The sequence below is a fragment of the Pinus tabuliformis genome, chromosome 2_2 (assembly GCF_031772625.1).
Source record: "Pinus tabuliformis cultivar Carrire ecotype Pingquan chromosome 2_2, CPIR1, whole genome shotgun sequence".
Classification (NCBI taxonomy): Eukaryota; Viridiplantae; Streptophyta; class Pinopsida; order Pinales; family Pinaceae; genus Pinus; species Pinus tabuliformis.
This window is the reverse complement of record NC_142300.1, coordinates 287,927,454-287,949,221: the sequence shown is the minus strand read 5'-3', so window position 1 is coordinate 287,949,221 and position 21,768 is coordinate 287,927,454. Positions and strand designations below refer to the sequence as shown.

Genomic DNA, 21,768 nt, shown 5'->3' with positions numbered 1-21,768 from the left:
AAATATAATTCAAGGTGTATTTGAAAAGTGTAAAGGAGTAAAAAAATAGGAAATTAGAATCAAATTGTTTTCCTGTAAATGTTTGGCTTGATGAGGAATGCAAAATGGCAAGGAAATTTTTGAAAAAGACAAGTGACGAGAAGATGAATGTAAAGTTATACAAGCAGATTTTAAAAAGGAAAAAAGATGAGTTCATGCAAACAAGGTGAGAAGAGTTAATATATCTAGGCAAGAATAACCCAAAGTTTTTTTGGTAGGAACTTCAAACAAGGAATAAGCAAACTGAAAATAATCTTACAACCAATCAATGGTTTGACTATGCAAGACAACTATATGAGAAATAATCAGAGGATGGGCCTCCTCCCAGGATCAACACAACTACAAAGATTCTCACATTATAGGAAGTGGAGACAGGGATTAAGAAATTGAAAACAAGAAAGGCAAAGGAATTGGTTGAACTTCACGCTTAATATCTAAAGTGGAGAATGAACATTCTTGCATTGCAATTCATGGAAATATTCAACAACATCATTTGGCATGGATTCCCAAGAGATTGGAAAACTAGTCTAGCAATACCCCTTTTTAAAAGTGGAGACATTAATAATCCTTTCAACTATAGAACCATTATGATCAATCCTTTGTTTGCAAATCTCTTCAACGGCATGGTAGAAAATAGAATCAATAAGTGGGCAGAAGTAAAAGAAAATAGGGCAAAAGGGCAAGTAGGTTTTAGGCCGAAACATTCTACAGTAGATCATGGTATCACGTTGAGACACATTATTGAAAAGGTTTGGGGGGACAAAGAAGAATTATTTTGCTACTTTGTTGCCTTCAAACATTTGACATGGTCCCTAGAGATAAGTCATGGAGTAGAATGAAAGAACTTGAAATTCCTTTGCATTATAAAGTCATTGTCCATAGGCTTTATGAAGAGGTGAAAGTCAAAATTAGAACTTTAGTATGCATTTCATAAAGCTTTCGAAGTGACATCGGAGTGAAGCAAGGCTTCCCTTTATCCCCTACTCTTTTTAGTTGATATATTGATAAACTAGAAGAGTGGTTAAATCTGCAAGGTGGGGATGGTGTTAGAAGTATTTTGCTACTTTGTTGCCTTCAAACATTTGACATGGTCCCTAGAGATAAGTCGTGGAGTAGAATGAAAGAACTTGAAATTCCTTTGCATTATAAAGTCATTGTCCATAGGCTTTATGAAGAGGTGAAAGTCAAAATTAGAACTTTAGTAGGCATTTCATAAAGCTTTCGAAGTGACATCGGAGTGAAGCAAGGCTTCCCTTTATCCCCTACTCTTTTTAGTTGATATATTGATAAACTAGAAGAGTGGTTAAATCTGCAAGGTGGGGATGGTGTTCGGTTAGGGGAGTTTGTGATAAAACTTCTTTTATATGCCGATGACCTTGTATTGATTGCTAAATCAACCCAAGGTTGCAAATGCACCTATATGCCCTTGAGCATTTTTGTGAAGCAGTGGGGATGCAAGTCAATACCAGCAAGACCAAAATAATGATTTTATGACATAAAAGGAAGTAAAGCCAACATATGGTCTTCTTTTAAGGCAACATTCTTGAAGAAGTAAATGAATACAAGTACCTCGGGATTGATTCCAACAACAAGCTTAGATGGGAGGACTGCAGAAAGAAGAGAATTTTAGGAAGGTGGAAATCATTATATGCTCTTCAAAACAAATGTAGAGAGACAAAGTTATGGGATTGGAAAATGATTAAAGTGCTTTTTGGGCTCCTAGTTTGTCCAGTGATATTATATGGGTGTGAACTGTGGGCTAGCAACATCCCTATCTCAAAATGGAAGCAAATTGAGAAAATCCAAAAATGCTTGATCATGAGCAAGTTTAAAATAAAAGTTTGGTTCCTTATGAGATAATGTTGAGTGAAACAGGAGCAACTCCCATCGAAGCAATTGCTATGGTGCGTCTCATAAGGTACCTAAAAAGAATTGAGAAAATGAGAGTAGGTAGATGGCCTAAAGTTATCTTCAATGAAGGCATGAGTGAAAGAAAGAAATCATGGATGAGACAAAACAACAAATGGATGCAAAAATGAAATATTTACCTCAATGCTTGTCCCACAAATAACAAGGAGTTAAAGAATTTTGTTATGGAGAAGTTTTGTAAGTGTATATGGGGAAAAGAGTTGGGTAGAAAGAAGTACTATGTTCAGGAATTCAACCCCACTTGTGATCTCCAACAAAAAGAGTACATTGGAGCTAGCATTCCATGGAGAGAAAATATTCTTATTGCTCAATTAAGAATTAACTCACATCAACTTCACTGCGAAACGAGTTAGTGGAAAAGACCTGAAGAAGATTGGGAAGAACGAGTGTGTACTTTTTGCACTTCTGGGGTAGTGGAATAGGGAAAACATTTCATTTTGGAATATGATACTTTCAGAGACATCAGAGACAATTATAGCAGTATGTTAACATTGATTCCTTGGCATTGTCTTTTCAATGAGGGGACTGTTATAAGGTTGGGTTAGCTTATCATTAATTTGAATAATAAAATGATTGAATTGAAAAAGGCGAAAAACAGGGAGGTTGGTGGTCCCGCCCCTTGTTTCGTTCTTTTTATTGTGTTTTTCTCTGGTTTTTTCCCCTAGTCTTCTGGATTGTTTGTTTTTTCCCTTTAATTCCTTTTACTCCTGATTGATTTTTATTCAATATTTTATTAATATTTTTAACAGTTTAATCTTATTAGTTCACTTATATTTTATCTAGCTTAAAAACAAGAATAATATGTTTTTAGTTAATAGGTTCTATTTTTTTATTTATTAAACATGATATATAAATAAATAAGTTTTATACCTGAACATAAATGAAAGAATTATAAACATATTAATTAATTAATTGATAAACAGTTAGGTTTGATCCCTACTTATCCGTTATACCTTTTAGTAAATAAATATAAATAAATAAATCTAATAATTGAATTAACTAACTAATTATAAATAGTTATATATATTTTTTTTCCATAATTCTTCATTGATTTTAATTTATATTTTATTTAGTTTTAGGGGAGAAGAAAATACTACATATTTAATTATATATATAGTTAAATAAATAAACTTTAGAAATAAGTCAAATATTTAATTAACTAATTAGGTTATCCAATTAATAAACATTTATTAATATTTCTTAATATAGCTTATAATAATAATAATATAAGTCTTTATATAGTTTATGTAGTTTTAAAATAATAAAGAGTATATTATTTAGTTCTTAGTTTAAGTTCATTTTAGGTAAATACAAGCGGTTATATTTAATTACAAATGGAAATATATATGTCTAACAAAAACTATTTAAGTGTAGTGGTTTCCTTGGTCAAATGTAGCTGTTTTTTTCTAACCGTTGAATGATCTGTTCTCTCTATTTAACCTGCAGCCATGATCTCGTTCTTCATCTTGTCCTAATGATGAATCACACTTGTTGGTTCGAAACACATTGACAAATGAATTTTGATGTGATTTTCGCCTAAAACACTTCTCAATAAATTTGATATGGATAACAGAAGCCTAAATTCAACTATATTCAACTGTGAACGTTAAAATTTCATTCATCCATTCAACTGTTGATGGGGAGGGTTAACACGATGATAATAAAAAATACTGTAGTTTAATTATACTTCATCAATAAACTGTATGGAAGTATTGAATTGGATGTAGGATTTTTTTTTGTTATTTTTAATTTTGTAAATAATTTTTAACATTGACAATTCTATTTAAAAGCCCATAAAATTAGTCATATCGACCAATTAGAAAATAAGAATTTAGATTTAAAAAAATTAAAATTAAACTATTAATTCTTTAAATAATCAATTTTTTAAAACTTTAATAAATTTTATAAATTATTTGAAAAATTTGTAAATAATTGAAAGTCAAATGAGTTTGACTAACAACCAATTACAATATAACTTGTTGTTGGGCAACGATAATAAATATACCTCTTATCTTTTTTTGCTAATGCAAGAGTCGTGCCTTCTATTCAAAATGTTCAAAGGGTAAAATTACATAAAATACAAACAACCACAGGCTAAACCTTTTAGCCCGAGGTAAAAGCCTCACCAAAATAAAAACCCGCCAACTAGGTCCTAAAGACCCAAACAACAGACCCGAAGTAACTCAAATCCAAAATAAACAATGCGTAAATGGCCAAAAGACTCGGACCCACCAACATGCACAATAAAAGACCCGGACCCACCAACATGCAAATGAAAAGACCCGAACCTGCCAACATGCACGTTGTTCCCTGACCATCGATTCTCCTCGCCTGATCCAACGGCGGAGGATTATATCGCATGAACCAAAAGCACAGAGAATTATCGCGCGATAAAAGACCTGGACCCACCAACATGCACGTTGTTCCCTGACCATTGATTCTCCTTGCCTGATCCAACGACGGAGGATCATATCGCATGAACCAAAAGCACAGAGAATTACCGCGTGATGAGGGCGGTATTCTCTCCCCAACCTTGGCCACGTGTTGCGTGGTGAGTGGAATCGCTCCTAACGCCGAAAAACCGCTCCCGGATTTAAGGGCATGCGATAAACCAACAATATACCTCTTATCAACATAATAACAAATACAAATAAAAAAATATGTTTTATTTCAATTTCTATTTATCACGACTCATTTCATATGACACTTTTTGGTATGATTAAAAAAATAAACTATTTTAGAAATAAATCTCAACTTTTAAATTGTAAATATTATTTAAAAATATTTTATAAAATTTATATTCTTACAATACATAAAATTTTAAAAACTCTATTTTAAAATTAATATACATATTTTTTTTTCACATAAATGGTTATGAGCTTTCATTAACTGGGCGACGAAAAGCCATAAATTCAGTTACAAAGGCGAGGTAGATTTTCTGCATGACTTTTTAGCCAACAAACTATGCCACCTACTCTTAACAGGCTCTTCTTTTTACATTTAAAAAAGTGTGTTTCTGCTGCTAAATTCCCAAGGTGAAAGATACAAACAAACTGATGAAGAAGGAGACAAAAAAACATTTCACTTTAGGGAATTGGATCCCAAAAAATTTCGTTGTCTCTAAGAAGGGAACCAACGTCTAGCTGAGCTGCCTTGTTTGCCTCGCTATCTGCTTCTTTGTTGTTTGTTCTCAAGACATGGAAGTACTTCAGCTTCATGGACTCTGTCATACCTTTGATCCTTGAAACTATCCTTGCAAGCTGCAGATTTGCTGAGTTGGAATTGTTCGCCAAGGCTTGGATGATCACCTGGGAATCTCCAAAGACATTTGCCTCCTTACAGCCCAGTTCCTTGAGGAATTTGGTTCCTTGAAAGAGAGCCATCGCTTCCGCTTGAATGCTTGTGGAGTGACCTAATCCCCAAGCAAATCTATGCACAACTGTTCTGTCTGGATTCATGATAATACCTCTGGCTCCCGCAGTACTTGGGTTCCCTTTAGCAGCCCCATCGAAGAAGAGAGATGGAAGGGTTTGATTGGACATCCAGATTTGGAATTCGTGTTCATTTTTTCTGATTTTCCAGTCTTTGCAAGGAGAAGGAGAGCTGTTTGCTTTTGGGAATTTGAAGTTAAGAGCAGATCCTAGCTCTATGTCCTGTTGGTTTAAGTTTGTGTCATCCCCTTTATCTTCCAGCCACTCAACTAGCTGGCATTTTGCTGCGTTGGCCACTAATCTGAAATCCTGTTCCTTATTTCGAAAAATCCTTCGGTTCCTTTCCAGCCATACTTGCCAGCTGATGAACTTTGGTAAAGCACTCCATGCTGATCTGACTGTTTTATTTTTTGGAGGACAGCCTGGGTATTTGGTCATCCAACTCGCAAATAATTCCGGGACTGATGTTGGGAAGGTGAATTTATGATTCCAGGAGGCTAGGAGCTCCTGCCATATAGAGGTTGCGAATGTGCATTCAATCATGATGTGGAGAGCAGATTCTGAATTTTCCTTACATAGAGAGCATCTAGACGGCCCATAGAAGCCCCTTTTCTGAAGTCTGTCTTCAGTCAATATTTTCTGGTGACAGAGGAGCCAGCAGAAGTGATCAACCTTGGGGATTGAAGGAGTTCTCCAAATGCCAATCCAGGGAGCAGGGTTGGGAGGCACGTGGGGCCTCTCGAGGCATTTGGCGTAGCCCTGGGCTACTGAGTAGCCTGATCGACTTGTTCCCCAGCCTCTCACATCATGCTTGTTTTTTTGAGATGGAGCGAGCCCATGCAAATGCGTGATTAGCGTATTCAGGTCGGGGCGTAGATAGGAAGGAACTGCGAGCTGCTTCCAACCCAACCACGCATTTTCCTCCCATGTTGAAAGATCCCACAGTGTATTTATGCTGGCTTCTGACATCCAGCGCTGCAATTCAGGCATGCTCCTTGCTTCTGCCAGTGGGGGTCTATTAAGGATGTTGTCATTCCAAATATGTATGCGCTTTCCGTTGCCTGGAATCTAGAATGCATGATTCCTTATCAACGAGCTGGTTTTGCTGATGAACTTGCTGAAAGGAGAGTTGAATTTGTTCTTGGGCTGATCTAGACATCTAGTCCTCGGTCCTCTGAAGTATTTTCTCCATAACGCAATTTGCACCCAGCCAGGATTTGGAGCTATGATTTTCCAAATTATTTTGGCTCCCATGGCTAAGTTTTGGGCATTGAGATCTTTAAAATTCAAACCTCCCTCCTGAAATGGTCTGGTGACTGTATCCCAATTTACCAAAGAAATTCTTTTCTCATTTTGTTTACCTCCCTTCTAGAAAAAAATTCTGAGTAAGTCCTCCATCTTTTTTATGATTCCTACAGGTGCCAATAGGATTGAGAATTTAAATAGGGGAAGACTGCTGAGCACTAATTTTATGAGGACTGATTTCCCTGCTATGTTTAACCAGGAGGACCCCCAGGCCTGTAATTTTAATTTAAATTTGTCTAACTGTGGCAACTAGTCTTTACTCAATGCCCTTGAATGAAAAATGGGCAATCCCAAGTACTTGAAAGAAGACCATGAGACTGAGATTGCAAAACCTAGGCAGCGAGCAATGGAGCTCGCAATTGAGGCAGGAATGTTCCAGTTGTAGATGTGGCATTTGGCGTTGTTTAGAACACTGCCCGAGACCTTACAATATTCTTCCAGGACTTCCTTGAATTTGGACGCTGAATGAGGTGTTGCGCCCCCCAGCAAAATAGTGTCATCCGCGAAGAGGGCGTGATTGATGCTTTTGACCCCTCTAGCTATACACAGGCCAGCTATGTCTTGATCTTGTTGTTTTCGTTGTAGATAGAAACTGAGAACAGAGGCCTGAAGAACAAAAAGAAGAGGTGACAGGGGGCACCCCTGCCTCAGCCCTCTAGTGGCTTTGAAGAAGTCAGTTGCCCTTCCATTCACCAATGGAGCTATCCATGGCTCCAAGATGCAGGCTCTAATCCACTTGATAAAGCTTGGACCGAACCCCATTTTTTGCAAAACCTCAAACAAAAAGCTATGTCTAACACGATCAAAAGCATTTGCAAGATCTAGTTTGACAACCATACCTTTTTCCTTTCGGTGAAGACTGGAATGGATCGCCTCTTGAACCAGCACGAAATTATCCACCAATTGCCTGCCATGGATAAATCCACCTTGATTGTCCGGGATGATTTTGGGGAGGATCCTTTTCAACCTGTTGGCTATCACTTTAGTTATGACTTTGTACCCAATATTGCATAGGGAAATTGGACGAAATCTGCTGAAAGAGTTTGCTCCTTTCTCTTTGGGAATGAGGGCGAGAAAGGCTGAGTTTGTACAACCACCTATCTTTTGGCAATCTTGAGATTTCTGTATCATTTTGTAGAATTCCTTCTCTACAATCTGCCAACAAACCTGGAGAAACCTGGGCGTGAAACCGTCTGGCCTCGAGGCTTTGTCTGGGTCCATTGAAAAGAGGGATTCCTTAATTTCCTTTTGCATGATTTTGGCTTCAAGAGACTGATTCATTTTAGAGGTGATCATATTAGGGACTGCGTCCAACAGGGCAGCGTTGCATTCAACTCCTGATTCTTCTCTATACAACTATTCAAAATGGTCTGTAGCTGCCTTTTTTATGATGATAAAATCCTTCAAAACGTGGTTGTCTTCTTTTATTTCGTTGATGGAGTTGCGGCCTTTCCTGGCTTGGGCTTGTTTGTGGAAGAATGAGGAGTTTCTATCTCCAGATTTGAGCCAGAGGCTCCTGGACTTGAGCCTCCAGAATTCTTCCTCTGCCAGACAGGCCTTGTGGAAGCTTTGTTGCAGTTTGGCCTCCTTTTCCAACTCATCCTTAGTGATTTCAGCTGTTTCAATATGTAGGTGTTGTCTTTCTAACTCACTTTGAATTTTTTTCCTTTCCGCTGCAAGGTTTGGCAGGGTCTTGGCCCAGTTTTTCAGCATGTTTTCAACTCTTCTGAGTTTTTCCTCCCACACAAATAACGTTGATCCATTGATTGGATTTTTCCAGCACTCTCTGATCTTTTCCATAAAATCCTTTTCTTGGATCCACAGGGAGCTGAATTTGAAAGGAATGGCCCTAGGTCCTTTGGGGTCAACAGCTCAAGGCTGATGGGCTTATGGTCTGATATGATGTTATGGAGGATATGCGATCTAGCTTCTAAACCAAGGAGCAGAAAGGAACTTTGCACCAAGAATCTGTCCAGTCTTGCCGCTATGTGACCCGGGCCAACCCTTTTGTTTGACCACGTGTACTTGCCAGTAGCCGGCTTAATATCTATCAGATCCCAATCCTGCATGAGATCTTCTACTGATTCTCTTGCCAGATCTCTAACAATGCTGCCTCCTCTTTTTTCTGACGAGAGGAGGGTGAGGTTCAGGTCTCCGGCTATGATAATGTTCTCCAAGTTTTCTAGATCTGCCAAACTTTTGATGGAGTCCCAGCATAAGTTTTTTTCACCTGCATTGTTAGGAGCATATACATTGACCAGACAAATAATTTCCTTAGATTCTAGATGCTATAGTTTTAACAAAATCCAATGGGTATTCAGGGACTCAGAGATTAGAGAGAACTTATTTGGATTCCAGAGCGACCTAAGTCCTCCCAATGCTCCATGGGCAGAGGTTGCTTTTGCTCCATCTTTTTTCCAAAATTTTCTGCTTGTTTGGAGGAAAACTGAGTCCTCCAATTTAGTCCCCTGGATGAATAGAAAGTCCGGGGCTTCCATTCTTACGAGACTATTCATAGCTTCTTCTTTGGCTTTGGAGCCCATTCCCCTACAATTCTAGGAGACTATCTTCGTCATTTATTTTTACTGTGGTGAGCTCCCTTAGAGCTCTAGGTTTGGATCCTCTTCATCTTCGGGGTTTTAGCTAGGAGTTTCTCTAGCATTGGCTAGCTGCCTTGAAGCTTGTCTTTATATGTCTCTTGATCTCTTTTTTCCTTTGTTGACATCCTTCCTCTTGTAGATCTTCTAGGGGTGGACTGTGATTCCCCTATCTCCCCTTCTTCCTCCGATTCCTTTGACTCTTGAGTTTCCTCTTCTTCTTCTGACAACTTCCCTTTGGATCTCTCTGGTACGCTTATGGATTTAGTCGGAGAGTCTGCTTTCGGGATATCTGTCTCTTGCATGTTCATGATATCAGATCTGAGGATCTCAAATTTGTTCCCTTGGCTTTCCAAGGGTGGATTCTGAGCAGATCCCGCTTGGGGGACTTTAGCATTAATGTTAGCATTCTTCCTCAGTGAAGTTTTGGATCTTTTTGCTTGGTTCCAACCTTCATCTTTCCCTTTTTCTTCTACCCCTTTGGTTGGGCAATCTCTGGCGAAGTGACCGTAGACTTGGCACTTCCGGCATTTGAACGGCAGCTGCTCATAGTCTACTTTTTGAACATGCGTCCACATATCTACCCTTATTTTGATGGCCTCTGGTAGTCCGACATCCAGATCTACCTCCACACAAATTCTGGCGCAGTCGTACTGATCTTTGCTGTTAGCCTTGTCTATGAATTTCCCGAGAGTGTTTTTGATATGTTTCAAAGAGTCCCAATTCTAGCAATGAACGGGAAGATTTGGGAGCCTTACCCACACCAGGACCGCAGAAGGCACATCCACCGCCGGATTGAAGTCTGGCATCCATTTGTTTAGATACAGCCCTTGAGGGCCCATGAAATAGGGGCCATTTCTGAAGATGAGATCCTTATCCTCTTTGTCAGTAAATTCAAATAAGAAATATCCTCTTCCGAGGAAGTAAGAGGTTACCTTGTTCTTTATCAGTGGAGCCCAGTTCCTAGCAACCCAGTTCTCTGTTGATTTCGGGGAAGGCCAGAGACCTGTAAATTGACCGACCAGAGCCCGATCCGCCAGAGATAATGCTACTAGAATCGGACCATCAAGAGGGAGGGCGATCTCAGGGATATCTTCTAGCTTTTTCACGAACTTGGCAGCTTCCATGACTCTCTTCTTGGGCAGAGAGGCCAACAAGGATCTGAAAGCTTCAGCGGCGGAAGGCAGAGAAGGGGAGGAAGACACCTGGGGGGGAGTTGGCTCCTCCATGGAGGGCCAGCAGAACAAACCCTAGCCGATCGCAGCCAGAAGTAGGAGCCCTCTACAGATTTGTCCGCAAGGATCAGAATAGGCAGAAAGCAGGCGCGTGTGCAGACTTCAGGTTCTGCGGGGTGCGGATCTCACAGGATGCAGGGGGAGCTGAGCGTGCTGGTCCGAGGCGTAAATTAATATACATATTAACATAATAATAAATACAAATAAAATAAAAAATATGTTATAAAAAAATATGTTTTATTTAATTTAAAACATAAATGGTGATAATTAAATGACGTTGACCTTTAATTTGAAAAAGTAATGGAATTAAAATAATCCCAAAAACAACCTCCGAGGTAAGAAGAAAACTGACCATGATGCCCCTGGAACAAAATATTGAATCAAAACCCAAAAGGGAATCCCATCGATGTCGTGATGTATATGTTTTTATTACCATATACATATACTTGAAATTAATATTATATATGTGCCGAATATTTTTTATATTTTTAAAGAAGGTGGTACATTTACGTTAAAGAAGGTGGCACATTTACGTTGTGATTTATTTATTGAATTGTTATATATATTTTATTGGAAAATTTTGTAATTTAAATGATTGGTTGGTTTTGTAGTGGGTAAAATTATTTATTTATTTTTTGCGGTGAGATTGTGATTTTCTTATTATTTAAAATGTATTTTTGAATATATAAATGGATGTAATGACTTAGATAATTTTGGAGAGTTTACATTATACAAATTATACAAGTCAAACTCACCATTCTAAAATACAACCAAATAACACATAAAATTAATAAAAAACACTTTAAAAAACCAAAATTTCTCTTAAATAAAATAAACTAAATGAAATTAACACTAAAATCCCAAATTTTCTCTCAATTAAAATAAACTAAATAAAATTAAAAATAAACTAAATAAAATTAGAAATGATAAGATTTTCATACCATCAAAATATTAAAAAAAAATCCTAACTAATCAAAAAGAATTTTAAATTTTATTTTTTTAATGAACTATAAATAATTTTAAATTTCACTTAAGGAAGAAGACTTTATAAATTAAAAAGTATTTATAAGAAAACTAATATTGATGGTTTAATAAGTAAACAATTATGCCGAAACATTGTTAATCTTATATTCTCTTCATTGGATGGAAAAAAATCTACCCAAACTCAAATACTATTATTTAAATTATGTTATAAACCTAAATTATGATTATAGTGGTTTCCTTCGCAATTAACTCCGAGCTGCAACCTGGTCATGTCTCCCACCCTCAACCTGGTCTTGTGATATTTAAAACTAAAACATGAAAATGAAAATAAAAACTCGCACAAACCAATAAGTAACCTTAACCTTCACGAAATCTCTTATTATCGACAAAATCACCGAAAACTTAATGAAGTCTCTTATTATCACCGAATCAAATTTCAGTTATCCAATTTAGTTAGTGTGAAGTTTGATTATCGATTTTCAGACGTCAGCCTTCACATGCATGATGGATGCGTACAGTCAGGAATAACTTAGAAAATATGGAAGTCTCTCTGACCAGTGTCGTTATAACTATTATCCAAGACAAAAGCCTCGAAACGAGGCAGGCGACGAGTAACGTTTGGGGATTCCGACAAGTATCTGCTGGATAAATGAAAGAATGGATTTATTCATTTAGGTCGTTGAGCATCTTGCATCCATTTATTCGATCATTCATCCTAACTCCAACTGCGACTCCTCGTTTTTTCGCTCTTTAATTTATTTTCTTTATGTTGGAGTATGTATGGTTGTTTTCCCTACTCCACTCTACTTCACAATGTCAGTATGAAAGATCGGTGAGGTTGGATCAATTCGTAAAGTAGCTGTTTACTGATCAAATGAAATGAAATTAAATTGGTGAATAAACACTCGGGTTTCCAGTTTTTGTGTCGATGCCGAAGCCCAACGCAGGCAAATCTTGGAAGGGGAATATAGGTCGAGAGAGCTCGAATTGAAATGCCAATCGATTTCAGTTGGAGCATTCCAGGTAGATATGATTACTGAAACCATTTCGTGGCTGGTTTTGAATTTTGTTAATGATTAATTGAAGACTTTATTTGGCAATGGTTGCTTTGTGTCAGCAGCTAAGGGATCATCATGGCGATGGCAGGCTTCAATTGTTATTCTGCATGTAGTTTTGCCGGGAGCTCTATTTCTGTTGGACCCACAATTAATTCAACAAACTTGTCTTCAACCTTGGTATTCCTTTGTCCATCCCAGCAATTAATGTTAGCTCATTTGCTGTCTGTAAGCCTGGTTTAGTGATTTCAGTTGATGTTGATGATTTTCATGCCGAATGCGGTATTTTATGCTTTGACTTATAACAGATGTCTAATATATAGTGGACCTATGTACTCCTGATTTTTCTATGTTTTGCATGTGGTTTAGAACATAAAGGACTTGTGATTTTATCTTGATTTGCATTTGTAGCATTGTTTGATTACGAAATTGTGCTTCTCAACTGTTTTCATGTAAGAGACTCTTGAATATTTTGTCGTGTTTACAATACTTTTTAAATAAGAATAGCAGTGTCTGGAGACATTTGTCCAAACTATCCTCAATCAGGCAAGACTGGTTGGTAGTTAACAACAGTAGCTTTAAGGGAAACGGTATTTTTCCCCTTTTGCTTTTTAGTTTGATCTGAGAATCTCAGGGCTTAAAGACCCCTCTTCTCACGAGTCACCGTGGTTTGAGTGGTCGCTACCGGCCTTGGACGATCACCGTGTATAGGAAATGGAAACGAAGACCTGAAGCAATAGAGTTTTGACATGCAGAAGCTATATAATGCCGTGGACATCACGTGCGATTCTTTTTAATATATTTGCGTTATTATAAAGCTCTCTGAATTTATAGGAGAACCTTTTCTTGTCTTGAATAACTTTATAGCTCCCAGAAAAAGCAGCCTTTCCCACCTAATAGGCAACATGAAACAGCTCAAACTCTAGTGGAGCACTTTAGAACCATTTTTTGAAATTTTCAATTATGAAGAACAAATGAAACATTTCAGGAAACAATATGCCTAAAGGTGTTTGCCAAAACATTCCAGTCTCCCGAGTATTAGTTTTGAAAGATTATGCCCACTTCCCTGGTATTATTAGGTTTAAGCGGAGGAAAACTGTCTTGGGATGACTAATTTCGTCAGATTTTGGCTGAACACAGAGGATGCTTAATTTTGTCACCATGTTCTGTGGTAATTCCCCCCCTTTTTTTGAATTGTTTTTCATAAACCCTAGGCTCAACATTCCTACCAATGCTAAACATGGCAGCCTTCTTAGGTATTTCCACCATTTTTTCCATGGAGTTGCCAACCATATTGGCCAGCTATTGAACTGCATCCTGGGACCTGAAAACTTAGGTATGTCACAGTCAACCTGCCCAGCGCGTGTTTGGGTTTTATCAACTATTTTCCTTTCTATAATCATTTAGGCTTCAATGCGTTTGTGGGCCTGAAGAAACACTTTGTTGAAGGAAGAGTGCATTTGGCTTCGAGGTCAATTACTCTCAACCCACCCCGAATGAAAGTTGTTCTCATACAATTCTTTAATTTCCAAGTGTCTTTTAAGTTTCCTTCGTCTTAGGTATGTCACAGTCAACCTACTCAGCGCTTGTTTGGGTTTTATCAACTATTCTCCTTTCTATAGTAATCTAGGCTTCAATTCATTTGTGGGCTTGAAGAAACACTTAGCTGAAGGAAGAGTGCATTTGGCTCGGAGGTCAATTATTCTCAACCCACCCTAAATGAAAGTTGATCTTATATAATTCTTTAATTTCCAAGTGTCTTTTAAGTTTCCTTCGTCTGGACTAGGTGATCGATGGGTAACTGAACAATGTAATCCATTACTACGATCCTCCAGGCTCCATGTTCCACTTATGGTCTTAATTATGGCTGGTTGGTTCGGTTAAACAGCCTTCTTCACTGTGATTATGTGATCCAATGGAATTTTCAAACGAGGAAGACAAAAAGCTTCAAGATTGAAGAGAGCACTCCATGTCCAAAATATTTGCACCTTTTTATCATCATGAAAAGAGACTTGTCCAGCAAGTTGTTTTATGAAGCTACTGCGAATTCGAATTACACATTGATCAGGTCAGCTCAGTGTTCTCTGCAGTGTTGGAATTTCTAAGTCTAACTCGTTAGAAATTCTTCCTGCACTATCTGGTTTATTTCACCTACTTTTTAGTTACTTAACAAGTTATTTAACCATATAAACACTGAAAATAAACACAATTATAGTCTCAACCATCTACAGATCATCAATTGAAAGAATAAACAAACACACAAGGGACACTGTTATTTTTGGACTATTGTCCCCGAAAAAACCCAACTTGGGAAAATCGGTACAACAATTCTGAGGGTTTTATTGTTAAGTAGCTTTCTTGAGTACAACTGGGTGCCAAATTGGCTCACCCGACAGAGAAATCAATTTGGCAGTAATACCTCTCTTCGGAAGTAGATATTCAGCAAGTCCGCTCCACGAAAATCTCTCCAATGCCTCTCTGAGGCTTTGCGTCAACCCTATGATGCTCTGCACAGGCTCTCTGGCCCTCTCCATCACTCACGCAAGCCCTGGTAGCCTTTGCGCAATCCCTCTGGCCCTCTGCGTGGTTCCTGCTGGGTCTGCGTAGCCTTCTTTGCCTCTGTGTTGGTCCTTCGACACTATCTCTGCCTCTCTACCATGCACTCACTGCCCCTCGCTGCAACTCTGATCATTGGTTTGATTGCTCTCAGCAAACCCCGCTCTAGAAAATTGAACTGACTGATCAACTTGGTGTATCTCCAACTGACCCTCAAGCCTCCTCTTATACTTTTTCTGTTGAGTCTCCAATGGCCGAGATTAAGTCCCTAATAAACGGCTAAGATTAGATTTGGCTTGATTCATGTCATTTAGAACCTTCTCACCCAGTTTTATATTAATATCCATTAATATTTTTATTTTCCTAAGTTTAGACTTAGGAACCCATTAAAAATATTAATTATTTAATATCTCTCTAACCGGGTGGAATTTTCCCAAACCATTTCTAGGTCTTGGAGATCTCATGCGCTTTAGCCTCTCCACCAATTTTCATGGCTAGAGCACATCCAATGCTACCCCAAATCAACACTCCCTCTTAGCGAGGAATGTGCTCTAGTAATGCTCCACCACTGAACATCACCTTGATCATCCGGCACTGGTACCTGTGATGATGCTTGGCCTGTTGCCCAACATCCTCTGCATCGCTGCCTCTTGTACTGCTGCCCATGGCCCTGCCACTGCCACTGCTACATCTGTACCGCAGCTCCCTCTGCATCCGTGCTGCTGCTGGTCCTTTCTCCCAACACTGCATCTGCACTGCATCCCTCTCTCATCATGTTGCATCGTGTTGCCCATAGCACTTACTACTGCTACTGCTGCACTGCAACTCAGTTATTGAGACATTGGTAACTAATCTATCCAACTACTGACATCCTTGTCAGGTTAGAAGCCCTCCTGATGCTGAAGCTCTCTCTGCTGCTATCCTGTGCTCCCTCTGCTTCCTCTGTGCTGCTGCAACAACTCTGTGCCTCTCGCACTGTTGCAAACACCTTTGTGCCTTCTTGCATTGTTGCAACCTCCTCTGTGCCTCTCGCAATGCTGCAACCCTCTCTGCGCTGCTATAGATCCCTGCACTCTAGTACTGTTTTGCCGCTCCATCCGCATCTTGCTTCTACCAACATCTGTCATTTTGTTATTGTCACTCGGGGCTTCCGTAGCCATATATGATCCAAGAGTTTGGGTACCTCAAGGATCTTGCCCCTCATCTCCTGTAGTCCTCCTGACTACAGCTCGATGTCACCCCACCTCTTTTCTAGAGGTACATGAGCACTCATGGCACAATTGTCATCAATCTCCACTTCCTTCTCCGCCTTAGTCGGCGTTGCCTTGGAGTCAGAAGCCTCTCCCTTATTCTTCTTCCTGGGACACTGGGTTGCATAATGGCCCAGCTCCCCACAATGGAAGCACTTTATCTTGGAGATGTCCTTCTTCCTCTTCCCTTGCTGTCCCGCAGATGCCAGAGCCGCATCCTCTTCCTCCTCTTTCTTGATTCTACCTCCTTGGCTGCTACTTCTTGCCTTGGTCAGCCGTCTAATCTCTTTTTGGCGAAGAGCTGCCCACAACTCTTCCCATCTTGGAAGATTCGCTCTGCCCAAAATGCTTTGGACGAATGTCTCCCACTCCTCAGAGATTGCATTCAAGGCGGTCCTCACCATTAACTCTTGATCCGACGTGGCCCCTATGGAAGTAAGTTGGTCCCGAATCTCCTGCAACCTGCTAAGGAAGTGATCTATCTGCTCCCCCTTCTGCATCTGATACGACCACAACTGATTCTTCAGTAGCATCTTCCTCTGCACGAAAGTGCCCTGATACAATGTTGTCAAGGTATCCCACATCTCCTTTGCCGTATTCTTCTCGGCAATATGCTGAACTACATGATCCTTAACCCCATCAAGGATTGTGCACTTTGCCTTGGCCATTGCATCCTCATACTTTTTGTTATCAGCTGGGTTAACTGGGATAGCCACGGTTCTCAAGGTGAAGGCCTTGATGCGATATCTATCCAGAACAGACAGGATTCTAGCCTTCCAGATGACAAAGTTGGATGCCCCATCTAGCCTGTCCTGATCCCTCAGTCTGTTCATTGCCATATCCGCTCTTCTCTTTAACTCTCTCTGAGCCTCTACTTCCCTCCTGGAAGTTCTCTTCTAGACTCCCTCTGAGTCTTGATTTCCCTCCTGGAAATCCTCTCCTAGACTCCCTCTCAGTCTTGATTTCCCTCCTGGAAATCCTTCTGCCAATAGTCGAATCACACCTCTCTGATCCCTTTTGCTCCTGCAACACTGATCTGGATTTCTTGGCTAGAAATCCGCCTAGGTAGAGACTCCCTCTACCTTGGTTCTGTCCTGTTAAGTACGGTTTTGTCTTGACAGCAACAACACCCCACCAACTTCACAATCCACAATCTGCCCACATCTCCCTAGGCCCCAGCAACTGAAGAAACTGAGCTTCTTAGCTTTGCGCAATCCCGACAAAGCTAAATCGCTCCTCTAGCCAATTGCGTCACTCCTACCTGGCTGAGCAGGATGACGTGGCTCCTTGTGGGCCTCTTCTACCTTCCTCTGCCTTTGCGCTAGCCCTCTCTCTGGCTCGAAATGATGACACAGGCCCTCTGTGTCACTCCTTCTCTGCTGCTTTCTGCTTAGGAACAACTTCTATCTCTTAGGGCAGCTGTTTTTGCTGCAAATTCTCTGATTTAGCTGGTGCCTTCAACTCTCCTGTGATCTGCAACGCTCTGCTACCATGTTGGAATTTATAAGTCTAACCCATTAGAAATTCTTCCTGCACTATCTGGTTTATTTCACCTACTTGTTTAATTACTTAACAAGTTATTTAACCATATAAATACTGAAAATAAACACAAGTATAGTCTCAACCATCTACAGATCATCAACTGAAAGAATAGACAAACACACAAGGGACACCGTTATTTTTGGACAATCGTCCCCGGAAAAACCCAACTTGGGAAAACCGGTGTAGCAGTTCTGAGGGTTTTATTATTAAGCAGCTTTCTTGAGTACAACTGGGTGCCAAACTGGCTCACCTGAAAGAGAAATCAATCGGGCAATAATACATCTCTTCGAAAGCAGATATTCAACAAGTCTACTCCACGAAAATCTCTCCGGCGCCTCTTTGAGGCTCTGCGTCAGCCTGGAACCCTCTACGTCAGCCTTATGATGCTCTGCGCAGGCTCTCTGGCCCTCTGCGTCACTCACACAGGCCTTGGTAGCCTCTGTGCAATCCCTCTGGCCCTCTGTGTGGCTCCTGCTGGCTCTATGTAGCCTTCTCTGCCTCTACGCTGGTCCTTCGACACTATCTTTGCCTCTCTGCTATGCACTCACTGCCCCTCGCTACAACTCTGATCACTGGTTCGATTTCTCTCAGCAAACCCCGCTTCAGAAAATCGAACTGACTGATCAACTTGGTGTATCTCCAATTGACCCTCAAGCCTCCTCTTATACTTTTTCTGTTGAGTCTTCAACAACCAAGATTAAGTCCCTAATCAACGGCTAAGATTAGATTTGGCTTGATCCATGTCATTTAGAACCTTCTCACCCAGTTTTATATTAATACCCATTAATATTTTTATTTTCCTAAGTTTAGACTTAGGAACCCATTAAAAATATTAATTATTTTAATATCTCTCTAACCGGATGGAATTTCCCGAAACCATTTCTGGGCCTTGGAGATCTCATGTGCTTTAGCCTCTCCACCAATTTTCATGGTTAGAGCAGATCTGATGCTACCCCAAATCAACATGCAGAGGAGCCTCTCTCTCACATTCTCTAGACATTAATGCCTTGTGAATTATTCCATCGGCCTAGCTACATATCTAGAATAATATGCCCTTTGAGAAGATGGTAAGTTGTTGATTCAATGAGATGTGGTCCCTACTTCCTAGTGGAATTGGTTCAAATATGGATTATATCTGTATTTTACCCTTTGATATTCTTGTATTTTGTATATCACCTACCTCATTGAAAATATTTCGTAGGCAACTTGTTAAAAGATGACCACTCACCCAACTCCTTAGTTTTTGATTGTATGCTTAACAAACTTGGTCAAAGATGATCATCCTCCACCAATTTTGTACTTCTATAAATATCTAGTACAATATAGAATGTATGTAATGTCCCAAATGGAAAAATTTGGGGTTTCCTTGAAATTTTAACTCAGAAATAAAATTTCTTTTCATAAACAGAAGGTTTCCATGTAAAAATAAACAAATAGAGCACTGCAATCCAATAACACAATGAATAGGAAAATTCTCAGCTTTTATTATAATATGTAAACTGGGGTTACATGCACATACAACCAAAATAGCTGAGATGAAAAGCTGGCCTCCAAGATAATCTGCTGCACTGCTATGTTGGCCCTCCAAACTAATCTGAGCCACACTGCTAAGCTCTCCTGTGAATTCTGGACGAATTCACCAAGGGAAGGTGGGTACTCGCCCAACCTCACTGAATCACCTGAGGTGTTCCATCAAATAATCTTCTCGGAACACCACCTTGAGCATAATTAATTAACTTAGGCCCCATAATAATGCTATTTTTTTAAAGTTGTTGAAATATAACGAAACGAAAGGCAAACTATGTGGATGATGGAATATACCAAGCGAATGCCATTGGACCTCATAAAAAGTTAAAAACTCCTCAAAACCCCATGAAGCACCTCTAGAAGCCCTTGGGTCCGCTGATCTGTACTTGTGACCTGTCTGCCCCAACGCTGAAAATCCATCCTAACCATGCCATGAGAAACACCAAAAAAAGGGACATTACAAGTCCTCCCGCCCTAAGATTGCTTGCCCTCAAGCAATCCAAATCTGTGGACCAATCTAGTGGCCCAACGCAACTGAGACCCAATGCCCGGATTCCATACAAACCACTGGGTGATGCTCTGCCTCTGTATCAACCCACCTTGAACAGACCCCTCAATGCCTGGATCCCAGACCAATCTCTGACTGAACCTGTCATCAACAAATCCTCCTGGATCCCAATGCCACCAAGAACAAGTATCAAGGCTCCATGGCTCTTACTGTGCTATAACTCCAACCATGAATGCTGCTCCATCCACCACATACCAACTCATCACCTCTCTCCAATCCAACCCTTGGCATAAACCAAGGTCAATCTCATCATGCTGATGCTGTGCTGAAACACTGATGAGTGGCTAACCTACATCCTGCTGCCAACTGAAGCATGTAATATCCCTCACCTCTAAGGGCTCCTGCAATATAATGCTTTTGACTAAAAATGATACTCCATCAATAGGATACCAACCCATGATCTCCTGCCAATCTAACGTGTGGACACTTGTGCAAGGAATATGTTGCTATGCTGATACTGGTCCACGCTCAACTCCTGATGCTCTACCCGGTCAATCAAAACATGTCCAAGAAATCCTGCCTCTCTCCCTCTAATGGGAAAAAGTGGGCAAACTGTGTTGCAAGCCTTGTCTATGTACTCCTGGAGAGGGCTGCTGCCTGAAAATGTTGCAGCTTTGCTAGCTGCCACTACATCTGTTTGCACCTCATCAATGGGTAGACCCAAAGATGGATGCACTGCCATCTCCCTTGTCTGATGGGAAACTCCACTCTCCTCCAGCCCACCAATCTCCTAGAAAACTGTCATGTCATACTCTGCACCTCCTGAAGACATGTGCCTGCAAACACTGCCACCCTGTTAGCTGTCTGCACATTTGTCTGCTCCTCATCAATGGCTGGCCCCAAGGATGGCTGCTCATCCTCCTCCATCATGGGCTCAACATGAACCTCCAACTAGCTCTCCCCAAAAGGCTCATCATGCATACTGTGCATATCATCCTCCTGAGTTGACTCATGCTCCACCATATGCTGCTCCTGCTGAAACATTACTGGTGATCCATCATCCTGAATGTCTCCCATAGGGTCCATTGACTGCTCACCATACGCACTAGAATATAAATCTGGCCTGTTGTTAACAGCTCCACATGACTATGCATGCTCCGGAGAGGCATCCTCATATGATCCCACAGACTCATCCAAAGAAGAGTCCTCATCCTGACAGACATAAAGAATATCTCCCTGCTCTACCGCTGTCATCTCCTCAGTATCATTCAAGCATGAGTGGTCAGGTCCCCAAGGTCCTTTGCAGATGAAGCAAAGTCCCTTCCTCCTTAGTTCATTCTTGTTTCATGATCCACCAAATCTGAGCAACTCCTCCCTGGTCAACTGTCTCCTGAACAACCTAATGTTCTGCTCAACCAACCTTTCAGCTAGCTCATAAGCAGTAGGTGAGACCAACTGCTCTCTCCTCCAAACAGACAACAATCGAGACTGCAACTCCCGACAAATGGTATCATGACCTCTCATACATGACGACATGATGGACTGCATGTGTGCTATGACTGTGTCAGGATGATGTTTCCTAATGCTGAAGAAGCATTGGAACATCTGCAGGATCAAACCATCACACTCTAGATCAAACAGGATTTCATAAGACCTAGTCATGGCCATAACTTCTAAAATCTCAAGCTCTTTCCAAAGGTAGAGCCTGCACTGTTCTCCAAATCCTGGAAAGTTTCTATTACTGGTCTGAAAACTCTCCTCATAACATCATCATTGTAAGGAGCTATAGGGGCAGTTAGTCTCATGATAT

The 21,768-nt window shown here is 40.2% G+C and overlaps 1 protein-coding gene across 3 annotated transcripts in view; it reads left to right on the top strand.

The window, feature by feature from the left end:
- The first annotated feature begins 11,967 nt into the window (after positions 1-11,967).
- Positions 11,968-21,768, top strand: part of LOC149192456 (protein S-acyltransferase 10-like) — a 214,833-nt gene continuing 205,032 nt past the window's right edge. Inside the window, exons 1-2 of one of the 3 annotated variants that reach the window (XM_089404604.1) lie at positions 11,968-12,543; positions 12,641-12,755. In XM_089404604.1, the coding sequence (XP_089260730.1) occupies positions 12,513-12,543; positions 12,641-12,755 (146 nt within the window). In that variant the 5' untranslated portion in view covers positions 11,968-12,512. Of the gene's footprint in view, positions 12,544-12,637; positions 12,756-21,768 lie in introns of those variants that run through there. The other 2 variants (XM_089404602.1, XM_089404605.1) reach the window with 2 other exon arrangements.